The 23,094-nt window shown below is 32.2% G+C and overlaps 2 protein-coding genes across 2 annotated transcripts in view; one reads left to right on the top strand and one right to left on the bottom strand.

Moving 5' to 3' along the window:
* The window catches only part of LOC126745643 (division abnormally delayed protein), a 415,201-nt gene that overhangs the window by 107,326 nt on the left and 284,781 nt on the right, over positions 1 to 23,094 (top strand). The window lies entirely within an intron of this gene.
* LOC126745646 (cuticle protein-like) lies at positions 20,974 to 21,873 on the bottom strand. Its single transcript, XM_050453581.1, has 2 exons — positions 21,838 to 21,873; positions 20,974 to 21,685 (listed from the first exon to the last, which is right to left on the bottom strand). Exons 1-2 carry the CDS (start codon positions 21,844 to 21,846, stop codon positions 21,047 to 21,049), a joined length of 648 nt encoding a protein of 215 aa, XP_050309538.1. The 5' UTR covers positions 21,847 to 21,873; the 3' UTR covers positions 20,974 to 21,046.

Below are 23,094 nucleotides of genomic sequence, written 5' to 3'. Positions count from 1 at the left end.
ACGTACCTCATTAGATTAAATGTCTCATGAAAAGCATTTTTATGGAAATTAAATATTTTATAATTATTATAGATTTCTTAATAGGTTTTTATGAAGGTTTATTTATGAAGGAACTTCACAAATGCCGAATGTAAGCACAAAGCCGTTTGACAAGATGACATTAGCTTTTGCTTGCGGTTTTGCCATTCCAAATTTTTTGGACGTGTTTTTAGGAATAAGAATGTTAATTTTGTTTTTGCTTTGAAGATATAATTTTTGCTTAGAAGAGGATATATATCTATTTATACTTTTTATGTTTAATCCAAAATCTAATATCAATAAGTTAAATTAACATTATTATACAGTGAGGACGTGCAAGTTGGAACAAATTCATTTAAAATTCAGTGGTGTGTTAAAAAAAACACTCGGACACGTCGATTTTTATTTTTTGTCGCGATTTTTTTGATAATGAATTCATGTATACAGGGTGAACCAAAAATAAGCAATGACCATCAACTTTAATTTTTTAAATGGAAACACCTATTTTTTATTTCATTTTTGAATTCTAAGAATGCATAGAATTCTAAGTATATTTTGTATACTATGTCTTATACCTAATACTCACATTATTAATAAATTTGCAACTGTTTGAATCATTTGAGCATATTCAAACGTCTTTTTTCATAGTTTTTTAACAGCTATATTTGATTATTGACACCTTGTCACCATTTAATTGCATGGAAACAGTATGTATTACTTTACGTAAATGTCAGTAAATGTCAAGTGCAGTTGCAAAGTTTAAAAGTATGGCGCGTTTAACTGAAAAACAAAGAATTGAAATTGTGATGATGGTAGGATATGGCGACAAGACTCGAACACATGCCGAAGTTTGCAATTTGTTTAACAATAAGTACCCGGAGAGGTCTATTACACGTTCGGTAGTAAGCAAAATTGAAACAAAGTTTAGAGATTTTGGTCATGTTAGGGTCATGTTAGGACAAATATGACCTGGATCGTCCCATACTTCCAGAAAACAGACAATCAGATATTTTGCTCGATTTACAAGAAAATCCACATATATCAACTTGACAAGTTGCTGGAGATCACTGGGTTAGTAAATCATGCATTCTAAAATATTTGCATAGGAATAAATGGCATCCATATAAAATTCATTTATAATATATTTAATATAATATATAATTTTATTATAATATTTATAATTCAGGAGCTTATTGAAAATGATCACATGCGTAGAATAGAGGTTTGCAAAATAAAGATGAAAAAATGTAATGCAAACCCACAATTTTTAAGTAAGATTGTTTTTTTCGACGAGTCAAGTTTTATTTAATGGTTTTGTAAATAGGCAAAATCTTCGTTATTGGGCACCAGAAAATCCACACTGGAGTATGGAAAGTCACACACAATTTCCCAAGAAGTTAAACGCATGGGCAGGAATTGTGGGCACGTCAATTGTGGGTCCTTATTTTATTGAGGGCGCACTTACCTCTGAAAATATTTAAAGTTGGTTCAAAATCAGATAGTACCTAGTTTAATTGCACTTTATCTAAATGGTAAAAACCTATTTATACCAGCAGATTTGATATGGTTCTAACAGGATGGCGCCTTCCCCCACAATATTCGCCAACAGTACGAGATTACCTTACCAACATTTTCCCAAATAGATGGATTGGAAGGGGGGCTTTTATTGAATGGCCAGCAAGGTCGCGAGATTTAACCCTATTGGATTTTTATCTATGGGGTTATCTAAAATCTAAAGTTTATTTTGATAAACCTGAAAGTTTAGAAGAATTAAAAAATAGAATTAGAGCCGAAATACAACAAATCCGGCCTTAAACAATAAGTAAAGTATTACAAGAATTTGAATATCGACTTGGTTATTGTCAGGAAGTTAATGGTTAACAATTTGAACATTTATTTAATTTTCTTTGTTTTTTTTTATAAACTGTTTCAAAAATTCATGGTTATTTATAAAAAATGTAATCATAAATTTCTTAATAAATATTGAGGTTGGGTATAGGACATGATATACAAAATATACTTAAAATTTTATACAGAAATATAAAATGGGTGTTTCTATTAAAAAAAATTAAGTTGATAGTCGTAGCTCATTTTTGGTCCACCCTGTATACATGAATTCATCAACAAAAAAATCGCGACACAAAATAAAAATTAACGTGTTGGAACACGTCCCTAAATTTTAAATTAATTTGTTCTAACTTGCGCGTTCTCACTGTTAGTGTTAATATATAGCTGAAAATTTTCCTTTTTGAGAATTTATGTAAACTTGACAACAGAGAATTAATGAATATGTTTGTGCCTGTATTGATGAATATATATGTTGCCCTTGAGTACATATTGAACTCAAACAACAAAGTGGTTGTTTCTATACTAGTCTTTCAATGTTTTAAGTAAGGCGACGCCTTTTGAAAAGAGAGCAACTATTAGTAGCCAACGTCGAAAATTTGACAAAAAAATTTGAAATAAACTTCTCTTATAATAATAGCCACTAGTTAGGTTAAAAATAGGCAAAGTTATTAGTTTTTTTGTAAAATTTTGGTAAAACCGCGATATTCCAGGATACCACAACAATGTTTTATGAATTACATTTCTTAGTTAAATATGTTGTTCCTTTTTATCCCTGACTTTCTTTTATAATCCCAACTAAACCTCGGCTTGTACAGACTCATTGTACCCATCTTCATATATCAGCTACTATACCGAAGCACTTTGCTACCATATTGGTTTGTACAGCTTATTCACAGAAATCTTTACCAGGTTATTTTAATATCAAACCCTTTAACTGTGTACTTCATTAAATCGTCTTGACAAACTTAGCCGAATATAAAGACCTCACTAACATCAACGCCATCATTAAAGAAAGCAAAAAAATTAACTATGATTAAGACCTACCTTGCAAAAAGCAAAATCAAAAATAAATCGGTGGACTCAGGAAAGACCTCTGACAATGGTATTATAATAATATTTTTATATATAGCTATTAAGGAAGCAATGAAATACTGAAAAGTAAGAAGGTAAACAGAAAGAGCCAAGCAATTTATGAACAACATCCCCAAATTCTATAAAGAAGTATTAGGAACACTAATTAGCACATGTAAGTAAATAGCACATGCACACAAAAAGCAGAAATCGAATAGTATTGGCAAAAATTATGGGAAGAGAACTCATAACAAGCCAGCAGATTGGGTGCAACAAGCCTATGAAGAAACGTGGAGAGTGAAACGCATAAAGTGGGAAGTAATTACAGATAAAGATGTTTAAGGAGGCCTGAATATAGCATTCAATCAAAAAGTATTGGACAAAGACGGTGTTTCGAATTTCTGGCTAAGGAAACTACAACCCATCACAAACTGGCGTAATATAATTCGTAATTTAACGTGCTTTAGATACGGATTGAGTAAGATCATAAAGTAACTAGAAAGAGTCAAAATATTTTGTGCCACATATAGAATATAATTTTTATACCGAATTTTTTAACAATTTTCATAGTTATGCTTTTCTTTATCATATCACCATTCAAAAGAACAATTTAAATTTTGAGCTCAATTGTATATTTTTTTAGTTTTGTCAATGACCTTGCCTACATAAATCTTATAAAGCGCATCTGATTTATTTGATACATAAGTCTAATCAACCATTCTGTTTGAAATGTTATTTTTAGAATTTTAAAAATAACCAAATTTTTTTGATTTTTCTGCAATTTGATTTAAAATATATACATAGAATAATTGAGGCTATGAGTGCAATATCGGACTAACCCACAAAAATTCAAAATCGACTTTATTGTAGAACATTGTTCTACAATAAAGTCGTAGAACATTGGTCACTTCATACCGATCGTGCTCCAGGACTTTGCTGATCCTGTAAGGTCCTCGCTACTTGGGCAAGAGTTGCCTGCTGGTCCCAGTATTTGGAGACGCTGTAAGTCGCAACAGCACTAAATTACCCTCCACATACTGATGTCCAGGAATCCTCTTGGAGTCAAATCGGCTCAGCCTGATGATTCTCGGCGAGTCTTAACATTTCCGCTCGGATAGCTGTCACATCCAGCGGTTCCTCTTCAACTGATAAAATCTTGGTACCAACAACCTGTCAATTCCAGCCACTATGGTCTCACCCATTTTCCAGATGCTTTCATGCTTTCAGCCAAAGCACTCGAAGATGTTCCAGATGAGGAGTACCTTCTAGGGCTGCTCCTAGAGCGGTGATGTCTATCATGCTGCTGAGGCTGACCGTCTCTTCGAGAACGCCTTCCGCGAGCCACCCTATCGTCTTCCACCCTCGACCCAACGCCTTCTCTACTAGAAGAGCGGCTTAAGCCTCGACGACGATGACGTATCAGGGCTCTTTCGTCACGCCGAGGTTCGCGTTCTCGATATTCGCGGCGCTCATAGTCTTCCTCGTAACGCGGCATTTTCACACACAAAGTTTTTTTTTTTGTTTTTAAATAAACTAACACGGCGCGCAAGCGTATAATCCCACTTCTGATGTCAGAAATATAGAAAAATAAAACCCAACTTTAAAAAAAAATAACTATTTTAATTACAATTTAAGATTTAAAAATAAAATGAACAAAAGCAAACAAAATATAAAAGTCACCGGGATCGACTTAAACTTTCAATAGTCAAAGCCAATCTGTCTTTCTCTTCAATGCCCGCGTGTATTTCCTTTTCCCAAATTATGCTGAGATCGATATTCCCTTTCATAATATACCGTTGATCTGGACCACGATGACGACGGTACCAAGCCAGGCTATATGCACGTGATCCGAGACGTTATCCTTATTCGGCATATTTCATACATTATTAAGGTATAAATAAAAGCCCATTTTTTTTACATTGTTAAATTCCATTTAGTTTGAAGGTAACGATTGTTTAAAGCACGAATTTTATTATTCAGTTTTAAACCCAATTTTTATTATGTTGTAAAATTGAGAAGTTGATATTAAGTTTTGAGGTTGGTTAATCTTTTTTTTTGTATATTTGATCACTTTTTTTAATAAGCTCAAAAACTTTATTTATCCAGGTGTTATTTGTACTAATAATTTTTTTTTACTTTTGCTAATTTTTACACTCCTCAAATAAATCAATCAATTCTTAAAAAGATGATTTAAAGAATTGGCAGGTATGATTAGAAATGTTCTTTGGTAAAGTATGTACCTAATATTTATTTGTAATTATTTACGCCAACATTTCGTACTAAACCTTGATGAGTTTGGCTGATAATGGTCAAATACTTTTAGACTGGATGCTATTTTTAGACCAAGCCTCTTTTACTAATAATGCAGAGCTATGTAGGTAGATGCTGATTTCGTTTTAAAGTTGAAGCCAAAATCCAATCATGTGGTCTTTGCAAATATCTATCTCATAGCTTTTATATTTAGGTTAACCGGCAAATTTGTCCATGGTATCCAATACATTGGTACCAGAATTAACATGAATATTTCCTACTAAAAATGGAAATGATGACAAAAGAGCCTAATTTTACAATACTTTAAACAGATGATGGTGACCCCTTTCAGCAGGATGAGCCTCTCCTCATTATGCTACTAATGTACGACAATTTCTTAATAGTTCTCTTCTCAATAGATCTATTACTACATTAGAGTATTACTTTTGGGGTAGAAGAACTAAAAAAATATTGAAGAACTAAAACAGAGGATCAGAAACAAGATTTAATTATTTACGCCGAATGCTTTAAGAAGTTTGTATAATGTTATCATCGTTTAAAGTTTTGTCAAAAAGTAAGTGGTTTAAAGTGCGTAAGTGGTTTTGAACCATTGCTATTTCTTAAATAAATAGTTTTCTTACAAAAAATTCATCATCTTTTAAAACTTAAACACTAACAGTACAAGAAATGGTTCAATTTCATTTAAAAAACCAAGAAGTAATTTGTTTTTTTTTTTAGTAAATTAATGACAAATGAAATGTACCATCAATGCTCATTTTAAATTAGCATTTGTACAAGAGGTATAGTTCCACTCGAAAAAACTATAATAATTATGTTGTATGTCCTAACCTGATCTGATCAATTGTGAGATGACTCAGGTCATTTTTTAGCGATTGATAACTTTATCAATATAAACGAAATACTCATTAAGCGGATATTTTGTCTTTAATTTTCATACCTATATATATATTATATCATACGAATTTCCTATATAATGCATTTATTTAAATATATTTTGTTCTAATTAAAAAAACTTATGATATAAAAATGACATAAATACCTTTTCATTACCCAAACACACGACATCAGTCATAAAGGAAAAAAATGTTTCAATAGATCAAGAAAATGGATAACTACAGAAATGTTAAACGTTCTACGTTTTTCTAAACAACTACTATTTTGTTTATAAAATATTTTTATGACAAGTAATGTTTTTAAAATAAATCGCTTATGCGAAAATAGAATTACGCCAGCACCCAAGTATGCGCTATAGCCTTCTCAGAAATATTACTTTACATATTATTCATACAGCCTAATCTATTTAGCTATAAAATAATCCGAAAGTCGCTTCATATGCTAAACAAACTTTAAGTTAATAGGTCATATTATAAAAAACGACATTTTAAACAAATGCTGTACGTGACTTAAAATAATGGTCGGAACAATATGGTCCGGAAACATGAAGATTCTGTCTTCTCTTATGGCACAATATGTTTATGATTTATGATGATTTCTTGTATACCAAAATAAGCAAAATTATATCTAGAATAGTTTGGCTCAATTAAAATGTAATCGCAAAAGTTAAACTGAATATAGGGAAAATGCGTGATATTCAGTGAAATTTATTTAAATTCTTTACATAACTTGAAAAAAAAAAAAAAATTGAAACCGAAGGATAGAGAGAGTTGCATTATCCTAAAGTGACTCTGACAGACGTCTATGTATTAGTATGAAATAACTAGAGATTTACTATAGTATTCAGACAATTAATGTTAGGTTTCAGTTTTTCGTTTATACAGGGTCCTGCAACAGTGTGTCGGTCTTCCATAAAGCCTAAAAAAAAGATTAACATTTTCTAACATCTAAAAATTTTTTGGAACCATATATGCTTGTCTCGAACATGTTTTGAAATATACAGGGTGCTTGAAAAAAATGTGGCGTTATAAGCGGCAGATGTTTAAAATGGGGTGACATTCTTTTAATTTAATTTTTGTGACCACTTCAGGGTACTTAGTATATGCGCTAAATATGGCTACTTTGTAATGCGCAGTTTGACTGCAATATTTTTTTTTATAAAAATATTTATAAAATCACTACTACTACTCATTATCATTTAATTTCATCTTGACATCAGAAATATTAATTGAATGTCAATATTAGGTTAAATTCGGATTCTAGATGAGTCGAGGATTACTTTGACTTAAATAATTTTCTTCTGCCGTATACAGGGTGTTCGTAGTTATCATTCAAATTTAACGAATTTCAGAGCTTCATTTCTCGGTTTTTACAAATGGAACACGCTATACAGTGCTTTTCTTTGAAGTCCCCTCCCCCCCATTTATTTTTTGAACGGGTCAAAAAAAATTTTTGAAACTTGGCATAAGTAAATTGGTCTATAGATACTATTTTTCACTGTAAACTAGGTAGTTGTAAATTCCAAGATGGCGGCTGGGCGACAACTTGAGAAAAAATTTTAAATAGAAAGGAGGGTCGTGTGGTACCTCATTTTAAAGGTCTCAATGACCTGTCTAAAAGTAACAGCCAAAAAAATACACTGTTGCGATTTTATTAACGTTTTTAATAGAATACAATGAAATACTAATTTACAATTAGCAAATAAATAATTTATCAAAAGAAAAACAATATTTAATTTAAAAAATGCTGGAAATAATTTCCTTGTACCTCTTGACACATAAATAACCTATCTGAAAATTCACGTCGAACATTTTCAAATACATCTGCCTCAATATTTTGACAAATGTTAGTGATTTTTTGTCGTAGCTCAAAAATTGGGGCAGGTTCTGTTTCGTATACCTTTTGCTTTAGGTATCCCCACAAAAAAAAGTCTAGCGGCGTTAAATCTGGTGACCGAGCTGGCCATTCAATAGGACCCCGACGACCTATCCAACGACCAAAATAATTATCATTTAAATAATTTCTCACATTCCTGGCAAAATGCGGAGGAGCACCATCTTGTTGAAATGTAATTTCCATGTCAAATTCATGTACATTAGCCTCAACAATTTCTGTTATGAGAGGATCGATAGCATTTTCCAGCATATTCAAGTACAATTCACCTGTTAAATTTTGTTCTAAAAACAGCGGCCCTACGATATGATTCCCTAATATTCCTGCCCATACATTGATTTTTTGCGGATACTGAGATCGGGTTTCACGAAAAATGTGTGGATTGGTATCACTCCAATATCGACAATTTTGTCTGTGGACATTACCATTTTAAAAAAAAGTACATTCGTCGCTAAAACAAATGTTGCGCACGTACGTAGGTTGCCTTTCTACTCTCTCTGCCATAATTTCACAGAATTGCACTCTTGGGTCAGGATCATCTTCAGTTAGTTGATGGACCATTTGGATCTTGTATGGGTGAAACTTATTTTTTTTTAAAACCCTCCATGCCGTCGAAGTTGAAACTTCACAGATATCAGCAACAGTTGGAGTAGAATGTTGGGGATTTTCTATTATATCGCCAATTATTTGGACTTGCTTTTCTTCTGAAATAGGCATATGGCCTGGGCGTTTTTTATTCTGGACAGTACCAGTAGTTGTAAATTTATTTACAAGTTCCCTTAAATATTTACGGCAAATAGGACGATCAGGAAAACGTTCGTTGAAAACCCTTTCAGTCTCATGAAAATTACGCGTTGCTCCATAAATAAAAATTGCTTCTACTTTTTCCTCCAATGGACGAGAATTAACCATTTTGAAAAAAACAATAAATTCAAACTGCCAAACACACTAAACAATATCTAACAATGACCGATACAAGAGTAATTTACCGGTTAAGGAAAAATATCTTAAAATTTTTTTTCGAGTTTTTTTAATAGCTATTTGGTTTTTGGAATGTCTAAATAATGTTCAATAACCTTTAACGTGAAATGTGACATACGAGGGCGGTTCAGTAAGTCTTTAGAAACCAAAAAGTTAATCTTTAAATCCAAAATTCAAAAATTATAAATTATTTGTATATTATTATTAAAAACTTTAATAAAATCGCAACAGTGTATTTTTTTGGCTGTTACTTTTAGACAGGTCAAAATGGAGTCCACCGAGTCCATGTAATAAATATTAAAAGTACTTAATATAACCTTTTAAATGAGGTAACACAAGATTTCTATTTAATGCATTTATTCAAGATGGCGCTTATGTATTATTTTGACATTTAGAACTGTCGTTTTTATGTCAAAATAAAATAGTGACGCATTTATTTTCGTACACTGATTTTTACCTATTCAAAAATCATAAAAACGTAAAACGTTAAAATAAAAAAAAATACTTTTTTATTAGGCCGCCATTTTGAAACGAGTTAAGATATGGGTCTAATATTTTAGGGTTATAAAGTACTCATTGAGACCTTTAAAATGAGGTACCACACGACCCCCCTTTCTATTTAAAATTTTTTCTCAAGATGTCGCCCAGCCGCCATCTTGGAATTTACAACTACCTAGTTTACAGTGAAAAATAGTATCTATAGACCAATTTACTTATGCCAAGTTTCAAAAATTTTTTTTGACCCGTTCAAAAAATAAATGGGGGGGAGGGGGCTTCGAAGAAAAGCATGGTATATAGGGTGTTTGGCGGAGGGTTAGCCAAACTTGGTGGGCATATAGATAGGCTCACATAGAAAATATTTTCTTAATAAACTTGGGTTCTAAAAGTCTCGGGATTTTTTATATCATTGATTTTTTGTTATTTTCAGGATTTTCAAAAAATTATCCCTTTTGACATCTTTAAATTTTTTCAGCATATTTTTCCGTTTTTTTTACTTTTGTATTTAGTCTGTAATGTCCTGAATCTAAAAAAATCAATATCAAGTACAAATAATACCTAAATAATTCGTTTTGAGCTCAAAAAGTTAATACAAGTAGCAACAAAAGTTATAAAAGGTAACTTTAACTTGACGCAAAAAAAAAACTAAAATCTATCAAGATGTTCAGGTAGTCTTAAAAACATCTCCAGTTAATACTCTTTTCAATGATATACGATGTGTAACACAAAGCCGACTAACTTGCCACAATTCATGACTTTAAAGGAAAATAAAGTAAAAAAAAATATTTTTTAAATTTTTTTATTTCAAAATTACAAATTTTGTTGAAACTTTAGTTTTATTTTTTTGTTTAGTTTGCTAGTTACGCCCCCTGGCGACCATCTTGGAAATCTAAAAATATTTTCCACGGTATTCTTTTGGCCACTTTAGTCATAAAATTTTTTACCGCAAGTCTCTACGACGAAAAGTTCCCATAATACAGCACTTTGCATTCTTATCTGGCCACCCTGTACAATACAATTTTTTTTTTCTTATTCTAGAAAGTCATCTACTTCCTGCAATATCAAGGAAGTTCATAGTATAATATAAATTATACCATATTTTAATATCTTTCATTAAACATTGAACATCTGTCCTGAGTCATTTTGTTTAACACTCTAGCTTAATCAAGTGTAACTGATTAAGCAAAATTATGTAACAACTACTAGACTTAAAGTAATTCACCTTAGATTTTTTATCATATATACATGATAAAATGATACATTGACTCTTTGGATGTCTTACAATATATTTCTTTAATTAAATAATTACGTTTAAAAGTTAAATTTGGTATCTTTTGGTACGAAATCGAAGGTTATCGGAAATCCTTTTTTGTTGAACTAAATATTATCTTCTTCAAATATGTATTTTAAATAGCTTCAGTGATCTACGCGTTCGATATGCCAAGGTCAAATAAGCAATATAACATGTTTTTATGAGTGTTTATAGTTCAATTTAACGGTGTTTGAACTTTTGTGATCCTTGACTTGATAGGAAATATGCATGCTAATTTAATATAAATTATTATTTTTAATTGAAATTGTGTACTTTTCGATTTTTGTCTAGGAGGCTATTTCGTGTAAGGCATTCTATTTTTAAATATTTAATAAACCTATAAAGCTTGCATTTATAAATTATTTTTGATCAACACTCATCGTCCTTGAAAACTTGCACATATGTGTGCAACACAAAATAGGTGCCAATAATAATGTACCTAGGCAACAGCTAATATTAAATCTCAGAGATTACAGTTCAACGAGATAAGATTAAAAATCATAAACAATAACAATAATTTTATATTGACCTCGTGACTAAGGATGCTAGTTAACTGTAAGCAGTCGAACGTTACATAAACTTTAGTTATGCTTAGGTTTGCTTTTGTTTCGTGTAATATAATTGTAGTTATAATGGAGTTAAGTATAGTTTTATTATAAAAAATCAAAGTCGGATATATTTTAGAAAAACTTTGCTCTTTTAACGAAAGTTCATTATACTAAGAAAGCACTAAACTTAATATTAGGAAAGTTGGAAATTTAGAAGTCTACGTCTACTAATTTATGTCTCGTCGATCTAGTGATTTGCTCCTTAATATACCAAATTATAAACAGTTTTTTTTTGGTAACTATGCCCATATTTGTAAGAATTGAATTTATTGTAATGTTTTAAAAAACGATACGTGAATCTGTGATTACGACACAAAGAAATTTTCGTACTCACTTCGCGCTTGGTAGACATGATCCAGTTCCAGATCGCAAAACAATACTGTTGTGGGTTTCAAATTTTAGAGCTACAGGTTCAGCCTTAAAAAGAAAATCAACTGGTAGACCCAGAAGTATTCGGACACCTGAAAACATTGCAGCTGTAAGAGAAGCAGTTGAACGATCGCCTAGACGTTCAGCTGTTAAACATGCCTCTGCTTTGCATTTGTCAGATCGTTCTGTGAGAAGAATTTTGCACACCGATCTGAAGTTTCACCCATACAAAATGATGATCGTGCAAGAACTTAGTGAACGGGACTAGGAAAATCGCCGAGAATGTTCCAATGATATTCTTTAAAACGTCCCACAAAATGCGCTTTTAATAACGATAAACGAGGCTCATTTCCATTTGTCTGGCTGTGTGAAATAGCAGAATTTTCGCTACTGGGCACCAGAAAATCCGCGGCAGCTCCATGAAAGGCCACTTCACAGCCAACGTGTTACCGTTTGGTGTGCTGTTGGTTCTTTTGGTGTTTGGGGTCCCTATTTTTTTAAGAAGGAAGGGTAGCGGTTACTGTCGGTATCGATATGTCGACATGCTACGTAATTTTTTGGATCCAGAACTTAGGGAACTTAAACATCCAGATGTGTGGTTTCAACAGGATGGGGCTACAGCTCATATGACAAGAAGGACAATGAACCTGTTAAGGAAAATGTTTCCAGGACGCGTAATCTCGTTACGTGGAGACGTTGGGTGGCTTGCGCGTTCACCCGATCTTGCCCCATGCGACTTTTTCCTTTGGGGCTACCTGAAAGAGGTTTTTCAACATCATCCCCGAACCATTGACGAATTAAAAGCAGTAATACGCCAAGAAATTACAGGAATATCGCCTCGAATTACTGCTCGAGTAATGAAAACTTTCAGAAATCAGCTTCGAATGTGTGTCGAAAGAAATGGTCGCTACTTGAACTCTGTAATTTTCAAAACTTTATAAAAACAAAATGGCATACCATATATTTTTAGTTATTAAAAATAAAATATAAATAGCATTTACATTGGCGTTTTTATTAAAAATCAAAATGTGGGAGATCATTTTGCCGGACCCTGTATGTAAAGATATAGGGATTAAATGTTTAAGCTAGACGTGCTGATGTGGTTTCAATAAACTTTCAGTAGAAAGTCACTTCATAAGCACAATATATATAAAATACCTTTTTAGAAACTTTTTACTTTGCTCACTTAATCTGTAAGCTTGTTGAAAGTGTTGAAATAAGAGTAATGATAAGTAATGTCCGTGTCTAGTATTTATATTTGTGCCCTGTTAAATATGTTAAGGAAACTACAAGGTGTCGGTTCTCATAGAGCGGCTCATAGGAGATCCAGTGATAACTATAACCTTGGACAGTTTAGCGTATAGAAAAAAGGTGGCGGACCTTACTCCGTTTTTTCGATACCATCCCAGTAAATGCTCTTTCAAACTGGCCCATATCATTCCATGCAGAGCTATATACGCAAGATCTACTTATTATTTTGCCGAATTTAGATTATTAAATAATTTTATAATATTCTTTTAGACTTTAGGATGAAACCTTACGTTAAAACACCTTAAACAACAAATATATCTTGACGACATACAATTCCAAACAAGAGTAGGCGTAAAACTTGAGAGGGAATTACTTAAGAAATTGCCACACCAGAATAGGTAGACATAGAGGATAGGAGAAAACAAAAGGAAAAAGGAATAAATGAATGAAAACTGTGGAACTCAGTGCAAGGGAATGCCGCTGACGTATAAAGAGATAAACAGGATCGTAAGGTAGAAGTGTACAAAAGCAAGAGTTATAGCTAGTCCAGAACTGCCGAAAAATTGGTTACGGCAGCACATGAACATACAAACATGAACATGAACATACAAAAACATGATTCCTTTAACGTGCACAAAAAAATAAAAGAGCTAACAGAAATAAAGAGAAAAAAGCAGATGGAAATCTTTAGAAATGCGAACAAGGGGATGATAAATAGGATCAAAGAAAATTTAAAATATTAAAGAAGAACGTAGAGGAATTGTTTGATGATGACGATTGGAGTCTTCCATAAAATAGATGATGACAGACAGAAGGACATATCATTACAAAGAGCAAAGTAATCCATGCAAGAAAAACAGAAATGCCACAGGATCAAATAAAGTACATGCAGAGGTGCTTAAAATTATCGAAAATCAAGAAGGCAATCGCCTGGAGTTTATAGTTGAATTATTCAACACCATCTACAGTGCAGGAAAAATCCCGTCCAAGTGGCTTAAGTCTACCTTCTTGGCAGTCGAGAAGCTCTCTTTTCCCTAAACGTGCTAACACAGAGATGTAGAAACATGAACATTGGCTCTCTCTCCTGTTTAACATTTACTCGGAAGTCATTTTCAGAGAGGAAAGCTTCTCTGAAATGATTGAAAACGAGTGGAAGAAATAGGAGTTATTAAAATGAATGGAGTCTGCATAAAGAAACACCAATATAGGATATGCAGACGACACCGTGATAAATTAAACTTGAAAAAAATTATGAATCAGATCACACAACATAGTGAATGATTTAGATTACACATGTACAACGTATGTACATATCATTGAAATACTTTTGATCAATAGCAGAAATATCGAACAGGTATGATCCTGTAAGTATCTTGGCACCATAATCAACTCGCTATGCGACCCGAAACAGAAAATATGTTCTAGAATAGAGTAAGTCATAAAAATTTGCACCAAAATGATGTAGGTCTTTAAAAGGCTGAATCTGAGCTTGGAGCTCAGAATGCGCATGGTCAGATGCTATATCTTTAGGGTATTACAGTGAAGGCTACTGTAGATCCGATAACTGAGGGAAGGATCGAGGATTTTGAGATGTATGTATATCGTTCCATGTTTCGTATCTCATTAATTCATCAAGTTACAAATGGAGACGCATTGAGAAAAATAAAAAAGGCAAAAGACTTATTAAACATCGATAAAGTTAGAAAAACAAGATACATAGGCTATATTATAAGAGGCGAAAAATACGAATTACTAAGGCTGATAATTAAAGGAAAGATTCAGGGAAGAAGATCTGTTGGAAGATGTCAAAACTCCTGGTTGAAAGACATTAGAAGATAGTTGTGGGTCCATTTCGACTAATTCAGGACGGTAAGAGAGAATAGAAGTAAGAACAACATATAATAATTTATATGAAAAAGTAACGTTGTATTAGTGATTCTTATTTTTATCAAACCCTTGGCAAAAGTGAAAATGTAGCCCCCTTCAAAATTGGTATAAGGGATTCACTTCTTAAGGGGTTACTCGATGGCAATCTATGGCCCGTGGGCATTGCTGAAAAAAAAGTTTCGCTTTCATCAAAATATCTTCGAGAGCAAATTTTCAGCAGGCCTCTACTACAGAGCGTTAAAGACTGTTGAAAAAGATGTTCTCTTCTGCTTCAAAAATGTAAGAGGCAATGCTGAGGCTAAAGATTATAGTGTTATATCTCTTACAGAAACCTGACTAGACTCTGGTGTTAATAATGAAACATTTTTTAATTTTAGTCACAACCTTTACTGAACAAATTGTAATCTTGATAATAGTTCCAAAAGTCGAGTTGGAGATCGAAATAGATATTTCTAACCCATCCATAGAAAAAATTTAGATTTTAACTGATCTAAGCAACAATGAAGAATACTGTGTTGGCTGTATTTGTATGTAGTTCGATTTTTATTTTGTATGTTTTAAGAGTCTTATGTGGAATTAGGTATTGTATAATGGTTTAAACTAAGATAACTAATTGAATGTGTAAAATGTAGTTATAATATTAAAATACTATATTATAATAAGTTAGGCTTCTGAACAATATTTTTACTTTTTTTAATAATGTTACTTTACCGTTACTTATTTTGTATTTTTTTTGGGCATGAGAAGTACCATGCAACACAGCAATAATTAAATACAGTTTTGTTCATTTTAATGTGTGTTCATTATGTTCTAACTTTGATGCATTTGCGAATGTTGTTGATTCGGAGCGTTATGATGTTGTTAGATTATCAGAAACTTGGTTACGTTGCGGCATTGTAGACGACTTTATTTCTATTCCTAATTACAAGTTAGTTCGGAATGATAGAAAAGGTGAGAGGTGAAGGTGTTGCATTTTTTGTAAATATTAATTTAAAATTTCAAATAATTAAGCCTCCAACTCAGTTTATTATATTAGAGTAATGTGGGATTAGTGTATAGAATAAAAGAGGAAAATAATATGTTTTGGTACAATTTATCGACCTCCGAGTGCTAATTTATTATCTTACATTGAAGACTTAGAAAACTTATTAATAGATTTTATTTCTTGGTTTGACTATGAGTTGTTGGTCGCAATTTTAGTATAATAACTTTCAGCGACTCTTAAACAAATACAACTTTTCGCAATTAGTAAAGTGCCCCACTAGAATAACGCAAAATTCTGCTAGCCTAATAATTGATTTTCTTATATCATCGAACTCTAATGTTTGTTCTGAGCCACGCGTTTTAGATATGTCGGATATTTCGGTTTTCACTGAGTTAAATTTACCCAAAACTAAACGAGAGATATATTATCGAACATACACAGAATATACACAATTTAACTTTCAGGAATTTTTGCGGGACCTATTTGATATTAACTGGCATACTATGGAATTTATGTATGAAATCGATAAGATTATTGAATTTTTTAATAATCATTTTCTTCAATTGTTTAATCGGCCTGCGCTATGGAAAATTTTGCGATTTACCAAGCCGCCCGCACAGTGATTAACAGATAATATAAGGTTTATGATAAAGCTACGTCAAAAAGCATTAACTAAATATAAAAAGCTCAAAACCGAATCTTCGAATGAATTTCGAAGGCTTTTGAAAAACGCTTCAAATGCTAAATATTAATGGTAGTCTTAAGGGTAAGCCTTAAATATTAGATAATAATTTTTGTAATAAATTAAATAAATATTTTGTTAAAAGTGTACCTAAAGTTACAGATTCTACTAGTTCTACTACTCTTTTAAATCATAAATATCCAAATAACGACCAGGCCTTGGATTCTTTTAGATTTAGCTGTGTTAATGAAGATGAAATTGATAAAATAATTAGCAAAATGAAATTGTCCAGGGCTGGTAGTAATGGAATTGACTCAAAAATGCTATTTTTAATTACTCCATATTTGACTTATTACGTAACGGTAATTCTTAACACCTCGTTAAAATCCAAAATTCCTACGTCTTGGAAAATGGCTGGATATGATCCCTATTCCTAAAGTTAATAATCCTAGTAAGTCTTGTCAATATCGTTCAATTAGTGTTCTTCCATCTTTATCCAAAATCCTTGAAATGTAATGGCTGATTAAATAAAATCATATGTGGAGCAACAAAGCCTACTACCAATAACACAATCCGATTTTCAAACCGGTCATAGTACCTTTTTACTGCTCTTCTGCATGTGTGTGATGACATTTTTAGGGCTATGGATGAAAGGCGTATGACAGCATTAGTACTTTAAGATTATAGCAAGGCCTTTAACATCTTAGATAAAGAAATCTTATGCCATAAACTTGAATATTTTAGTATGAGTGTAAACTTATTAAAAATTAACTAACAGTTAGAAACTAACGATTTTGTATTAGACTTAGAGTATCTGAATATCTCCACATGTAACTTTAATAGATATTTGAAGGAATGTCATATATCTAGTTCTCATGAATATGCATATGATACTCAAGTTCATTTTTCATTTTTTTGTGAGGATTCATTTAATGCCGCAATGCGTATTAACTATGACCTTTCAATTATTTCTGAAGTACCAAGAGCTCATAAAGCCTTTCTCAATGCTTCCTATTGCTAAGCTCTTTACTAATCATTTCTCGTCTGTATGTAAAACTAACAAATAAAATGCCTCATTCGATTTCTCTAACGATATCTTACTCATGTTGAAAGTGAACCTTCAAAAGCTGATGCCGTATTCTCTTTATCTCCCTTCGTACAAAATAAATAGTAATTCATTAAATCAGGGTTGCCTGAAAATTGGAAGCAGTTTAACGTGTGTCTAATATTTAAATCTGGAAATAGAAATGGTGTCTCTAATTACCGCTCATAAGCATCTTATCATCTATTCCTAAGGTTTTTGAAAAAGCTATCGAGGCTCTTCTGCAGAAGGTTTTTCAAGAGATTTTGACTGATCAACAACACAGACTTATCACTGATCGTTCAGTTCACAAAAGTCTTCATATTTACTAACTTTATTTATAATTCATTTCATGAAGGCTATGAGGTAAAAGCCATTTCAACTTTAAGGCTTCTTCAGGAATTCCACATGGTTCGCATCTCAGTCCTCTTCTGTTTATTCTATTTATAGACGATCTTTTTTTTCTCCTAAAGTCAAAATGTCTTCTATTTCCTCACGAATTAAAAATGTATAAGCAAGTCAACTTTCCTTTAGGTAGTGAAATTCTGCAAGGCTTTCCTAGAGATTTCAGTAGTATTCTTGCATTTAAATCTCTAGTCAGATCTTTGTATTCTGAACCAGTTAAAATGTTTATGAAAATAAAAAAGTATACTGATTTAATTTTAATTTTATTAATCGATCAAGTTCCGTAATTATTGTTGTCAGTTTTCTGCTATGCTTTAATATTATTAAGTCAGTGACATCAAGATAAGATTCAACACCATTTTAAACTTGTATTTCTAAGTATAAATACCGGTAGTTTTAGTATATTCATTTGCCCTACTTCTAAAGCAGTTATTATTGATGTTTTTAGAATACCAAATGCTTCATCACTTACCCACCAAATTTAATTCATGTTTAAGAAATTTATATGCTACTTTTAGTTCCAAAAGGCTAGGAATCACTATTCTAGTTGTTTACATCCTAATCTCTATTACAGAAGCTCTAAGATAATTTAAACGTTGTATATAATCCGCCTGATGCTGTATGTCCTGATATATATGTCCAGTCTTTAAGTAATAGCTAATTTTACGAGACAGCCTAGCATGAAAATATAATAATTAATATACATACGCTTGACAACCCACGCCAAAGGCCAAGTTACTCAAATCAGCCTATCCCAAGTTGAAAAGCATAAAGAAGATTTAATAAATATATAAGACACGCCTGGCCATTAATTGTTGGTGTATATTAATATAATTCGATTGGTTGGTTAATCAACCAACAGATCTCTCATCTCCTAACGAGCCTTCCTAACAAATAATTGTAACTTTCTTTAAATCATAGATGATTTTAACAAAATATCAGGTATGCCTATTTTGTGTTCACTATAAAATCCTAATAAAAACTATCAAAAGTCATTGGAACATGCAGATTTATGGTTTAAATAACACATGAGTAAAAGAAATTATCTCCAACATACATTATTTTCTTATTTTAATATTTGTGAAATAACGTATTTTTCTCAAATAGAGTTAATTAAAATTTAAAAAACGAGGCGGCGTTAAAAATGGGATTTAATATTCTTTCGTATTTATCACTTGAACCATTGTTCTATTTAAGTTCTAAGGGCAATTTCACCCTGGCCTTAAAAAGTTGAAACATCAAGATCCAAAATAGACTCAAAAAAGCGCTAAACTTTAAAAGTGTTTTCTGTATTTCACCATTCTGCTAAAAATAAAACCGTTAATGAAATATCAATTTTATGCGGGACTTTGAAGTAACCCTAACCTGAAGTAACCACAGCACTGTCTGAGCCGATACTACCAATTTTCCTCATTAACAAAAGTACGACAAATTGAAATAAATTAATTAAAATAATATTATTTTTTAAAAGCATTCACTGGACAAAAAAGTTCTAGGCTTAGTTCGGTTATTAAGTTCAAGACAGTAACATTTTAGCAGATCACCTGAAAATATGCCTCGATAAGTGGCTTTACTTGAAGAAGGCCATTCTCAAAGGTTTGTGACTAATAGAGTAGGGGTTTGGCAAAGTGATGTGTTTCGCACTTGGAATCGTTGTCTCCAAAATAATTCTCGTAATGATAGATCGAGAAGCGATAGAAGACGTGTAACTTATCAACAACAAAAGCGTTATATTGACTTAACCATCCGAAGAAACCCAACTACGGTAATATCAGCACTCCAAAGAGATATGCGTGATGCGTTTGGAGTTCAGGTATCGGTTTCTACATTACAGAGGCAAATACTGGCAGGTTTGAGGTATCGCTGACGATACCTCGACTATAACCTGATTACAAAGTTCGTCGACTACAGTGGGCATTATTTGCAAAATTTTGGTGCTTTTTCTGACTAAACAAGAATTTGTTGACTGCAAGATAGTCATCGGATATGGGTATGTAGAGAAATCGGAAGGCATCTATCGTTTGGACTGGCCCGTATTATCGCTAGACATAAATTTCGTAGAATATGCTTGGGACACGCTTTCCAGGGCAGTGGCACTACGCGGAAACCCACCTCGGATTATACAAGGCCTTGTTTATGCTGTTTGGGAAAAAATGGCATAATAAACGCATGTTTCTCCAATCTCATAGACAGTGTGGGCAGGCACCTTTAAACTTGGATGTAATTTAATTTAATTTAAAAAAAAAATCATTTTTCGCGTCGTCTGTTGCCAGCCCTTGCCTTTAACATCTACATTACGTTTTTTTTAAATTGGGAAAAGTAAAGCATAAGTCCTTTTTTTGTTTAAAGTGGGCTATGTATCGGTTCTTTTAAAATCGAGATGCATACCTATTTGCTAGGAAATTAACATTGTAAAAGTTGTATTTCTATTTTCTTTGGAAAATAAATGTTTTTTGAATTTAAATTGAAATTAAACGATAGAGGTAGAAATACGCGGTATTTGAAATTTTCCAGTACCTTTATTAAGAAAACCTATCAATTTGCTAATTTTAATTTGCATTAAAAAAGTTTTTTTTAAATATAGGGTTAATATTAAAAAAAACGTGCCAACATTATATGAAATTAGTATAGTTTAATTTCTTTATTTCTTTTTTTTACGTTATCTTTTTCTAAATTAGTATTGTATATCTTTAAATAACTAGCGTAGATTGAACGTGACCGTCTACATAAATACTTGATTTCGATTTATTCGAAACGAAAATCGCTCCCATCAAAAATTTATCGCTTTCTGGGAGTTATTGAAAATACGGTTTATATCCGGATAAATTCTATATTTCCGAAGCTAAAGAAATATTGAATTTATCTGAGTCACGTCCTTTTAAAGGGATTTTTGAAGGAAAATGCCATTCACAATTTAAATTTAAAACAATAAATATTCGTATATTTTAATAAATAAATACAATAATTACTTTAAATAAATAGTATGGTATTCTTAGTGATGATAATAGGCTGGAGCTGGGGCAGCAGCAACAATTTTCTTGTAAGCTACTGGAGCTTCGGTTGGGTGCCCTTGTCTTTCAACTTCAGCATTGAAACCATGTCCATCATCAGAGTACTTGACAATTCTGACAGTACCATCAGCTTCGTGAAGGGAGTACTGTCCAACAACGTGATCTCCATCACGATGCTCCTGCTGGGAGTGGAAGTCACCGGTATGAGTATCTTCAATGTTGTAAGCGAACTCGTATTGAGCTGGGGCGTACTCCTCCCTATGGGCATCATAGGCAGCATACTTCGCTACAGGAACGGCGTATTTTGTAGCAACTGGTAAAGCGGCTACTTTAGCAATAGGTGCGGCGTAAGATACTGGAGCTGGGGCATAAGAATATTTGGGGGCAGTTTGGTAGACTGGAGCAGCTGGTAGGGCAATTTTGGCTACTGGAAGAGCTACTTTAGCAATAGCTGGGGCATGATAATATTGAGACGCCGGGGCAGCAGCATAATTGTGGGAAGGAGCAGAGTCAACGTGATGGATGGAGTTATGGTTATCATTAAAGGATGAGTAGGATGTGGCTTGGTGGTCTACCGGAACTGCACTGGTAAGGGCCAGGATGGCACTGACAATGAAGACCTGAAAGTTCAAGGATTTTGTTGTAGTTAGATGACTTAATTATTGGCATGACTTCATATAATTTTTCTAGTTTAAGATGTCTATATAAATTGCTTATCGTAAAAATATAATAATACTTGAATTAAATAAATATAAAATTAAATAATACTTACTTTGTACATTTTTTAAATGAAAGTTGCTGTTCTTTGTAATAGCACTTGTCAAGTGACTAAATTAATTTTGCTTTGGTTTTTATATGACCAAATACCCCACCTAGCGACCGCAAAAATACGCCTTTAAATTATAATTTATCATTAGGTAACCTCCGATACATTTGAACATATCTGTATCAAAATATTTGACCTCTTTTTTGTGGATTAACATCAAGGTTAAAAAAGTGTAAATTGTATTAATTTTTATAATATTAAAGATAGCTTAAAGCGGTCCACCTAGACTAAATCATTTTATTATTACTTTCATATTATAAGTGTATCAATTTACATATTATGGTCATATGCTGATCGTATCGAATAAATAATGTTAATTTTTATCAATTGAGTGTGTCCAGTTTTATCTGTCCAGCTGTATATCAAAATAAAGTCTGATATATTATGTTTTTAAATATTAAAAAGCTAGCGAGATTAGCAATTCTAGTGTCTAGTTGTCACTACATACCCTTATCATTACCACTAGAAGTAAATCTCTTTTCGATTTTTGGTTTCGAAAAATCAAAAAATCTCTTCTGATTGTATTTTATTAAATTGCTAGAAATATTTAAGCCACATTTGTAGGAATATCTGGGTGGCTTTTGGTAAAATCTCAAAAAATCAGTATTGTAAAATATATGAATATATTGATAGAATTAATAAAAAACTTGTATAAAACCAATAAATCATTTCATCAGGAAGTTTAAAAAAGGTAAATTTTTTATTTTTTTTGAGTTTGAACTGCCTTAATTCAATGGTAATCAACAATAAATTTAATTAGGGCGATAATATAAAAAAAAGTTGGGCACATAACAGCTTGATAAAAAATTTCATTTGTCTTAAAACAGTGGAAAATATATTTTTTTTTACAAATCTAAATGTAGTATCTGATCAATAAAGTAATGAAAATCACAATATTCTTGCAAAATCAGGTTCGTTGTGATCGAAAAACCATTAGCAAAATGCCAATCGATATGGATAATTTTAGGGATTTTAAGCTAATTTACGTTAAAAATGCAAAGGGTATGAAAGTTGCTCCTGTAGAACTCGATATAACGCCATCCTAGAGAATGTCATTAGGTGTGTATTTAGACCAATACTTATAGATCAGTTTTATTTCAAGTAAAACTTTTTTAGACTGAATGGTAGCTTTCCTAGAATGTGCAAGTGTTTTAGCTCTCTTATGCGGTGATGGAGAGCAGGATTATATGATAAGGTTGTCTA

Source organism: Anthonomus grandis, chromosome 16 (genome assembly GCF_022605725.1).
Source record: "Anthonomus grandis grandis chromosome 16, icAntGran1.3, whole genome shotgun sequence".
Classification (NCBI taxonomy): Eukaryota; Metazoa; Arthropoda; class Insecta; order Coleoptera; family Curculionidae; genus Anthonomus; species Anthonomus grandis.
The sequence above is the reverse complement of the archived record's forward strand: the minus strand, read 5'-3'. Positions and strand labels throughout refer to the sequence as shown.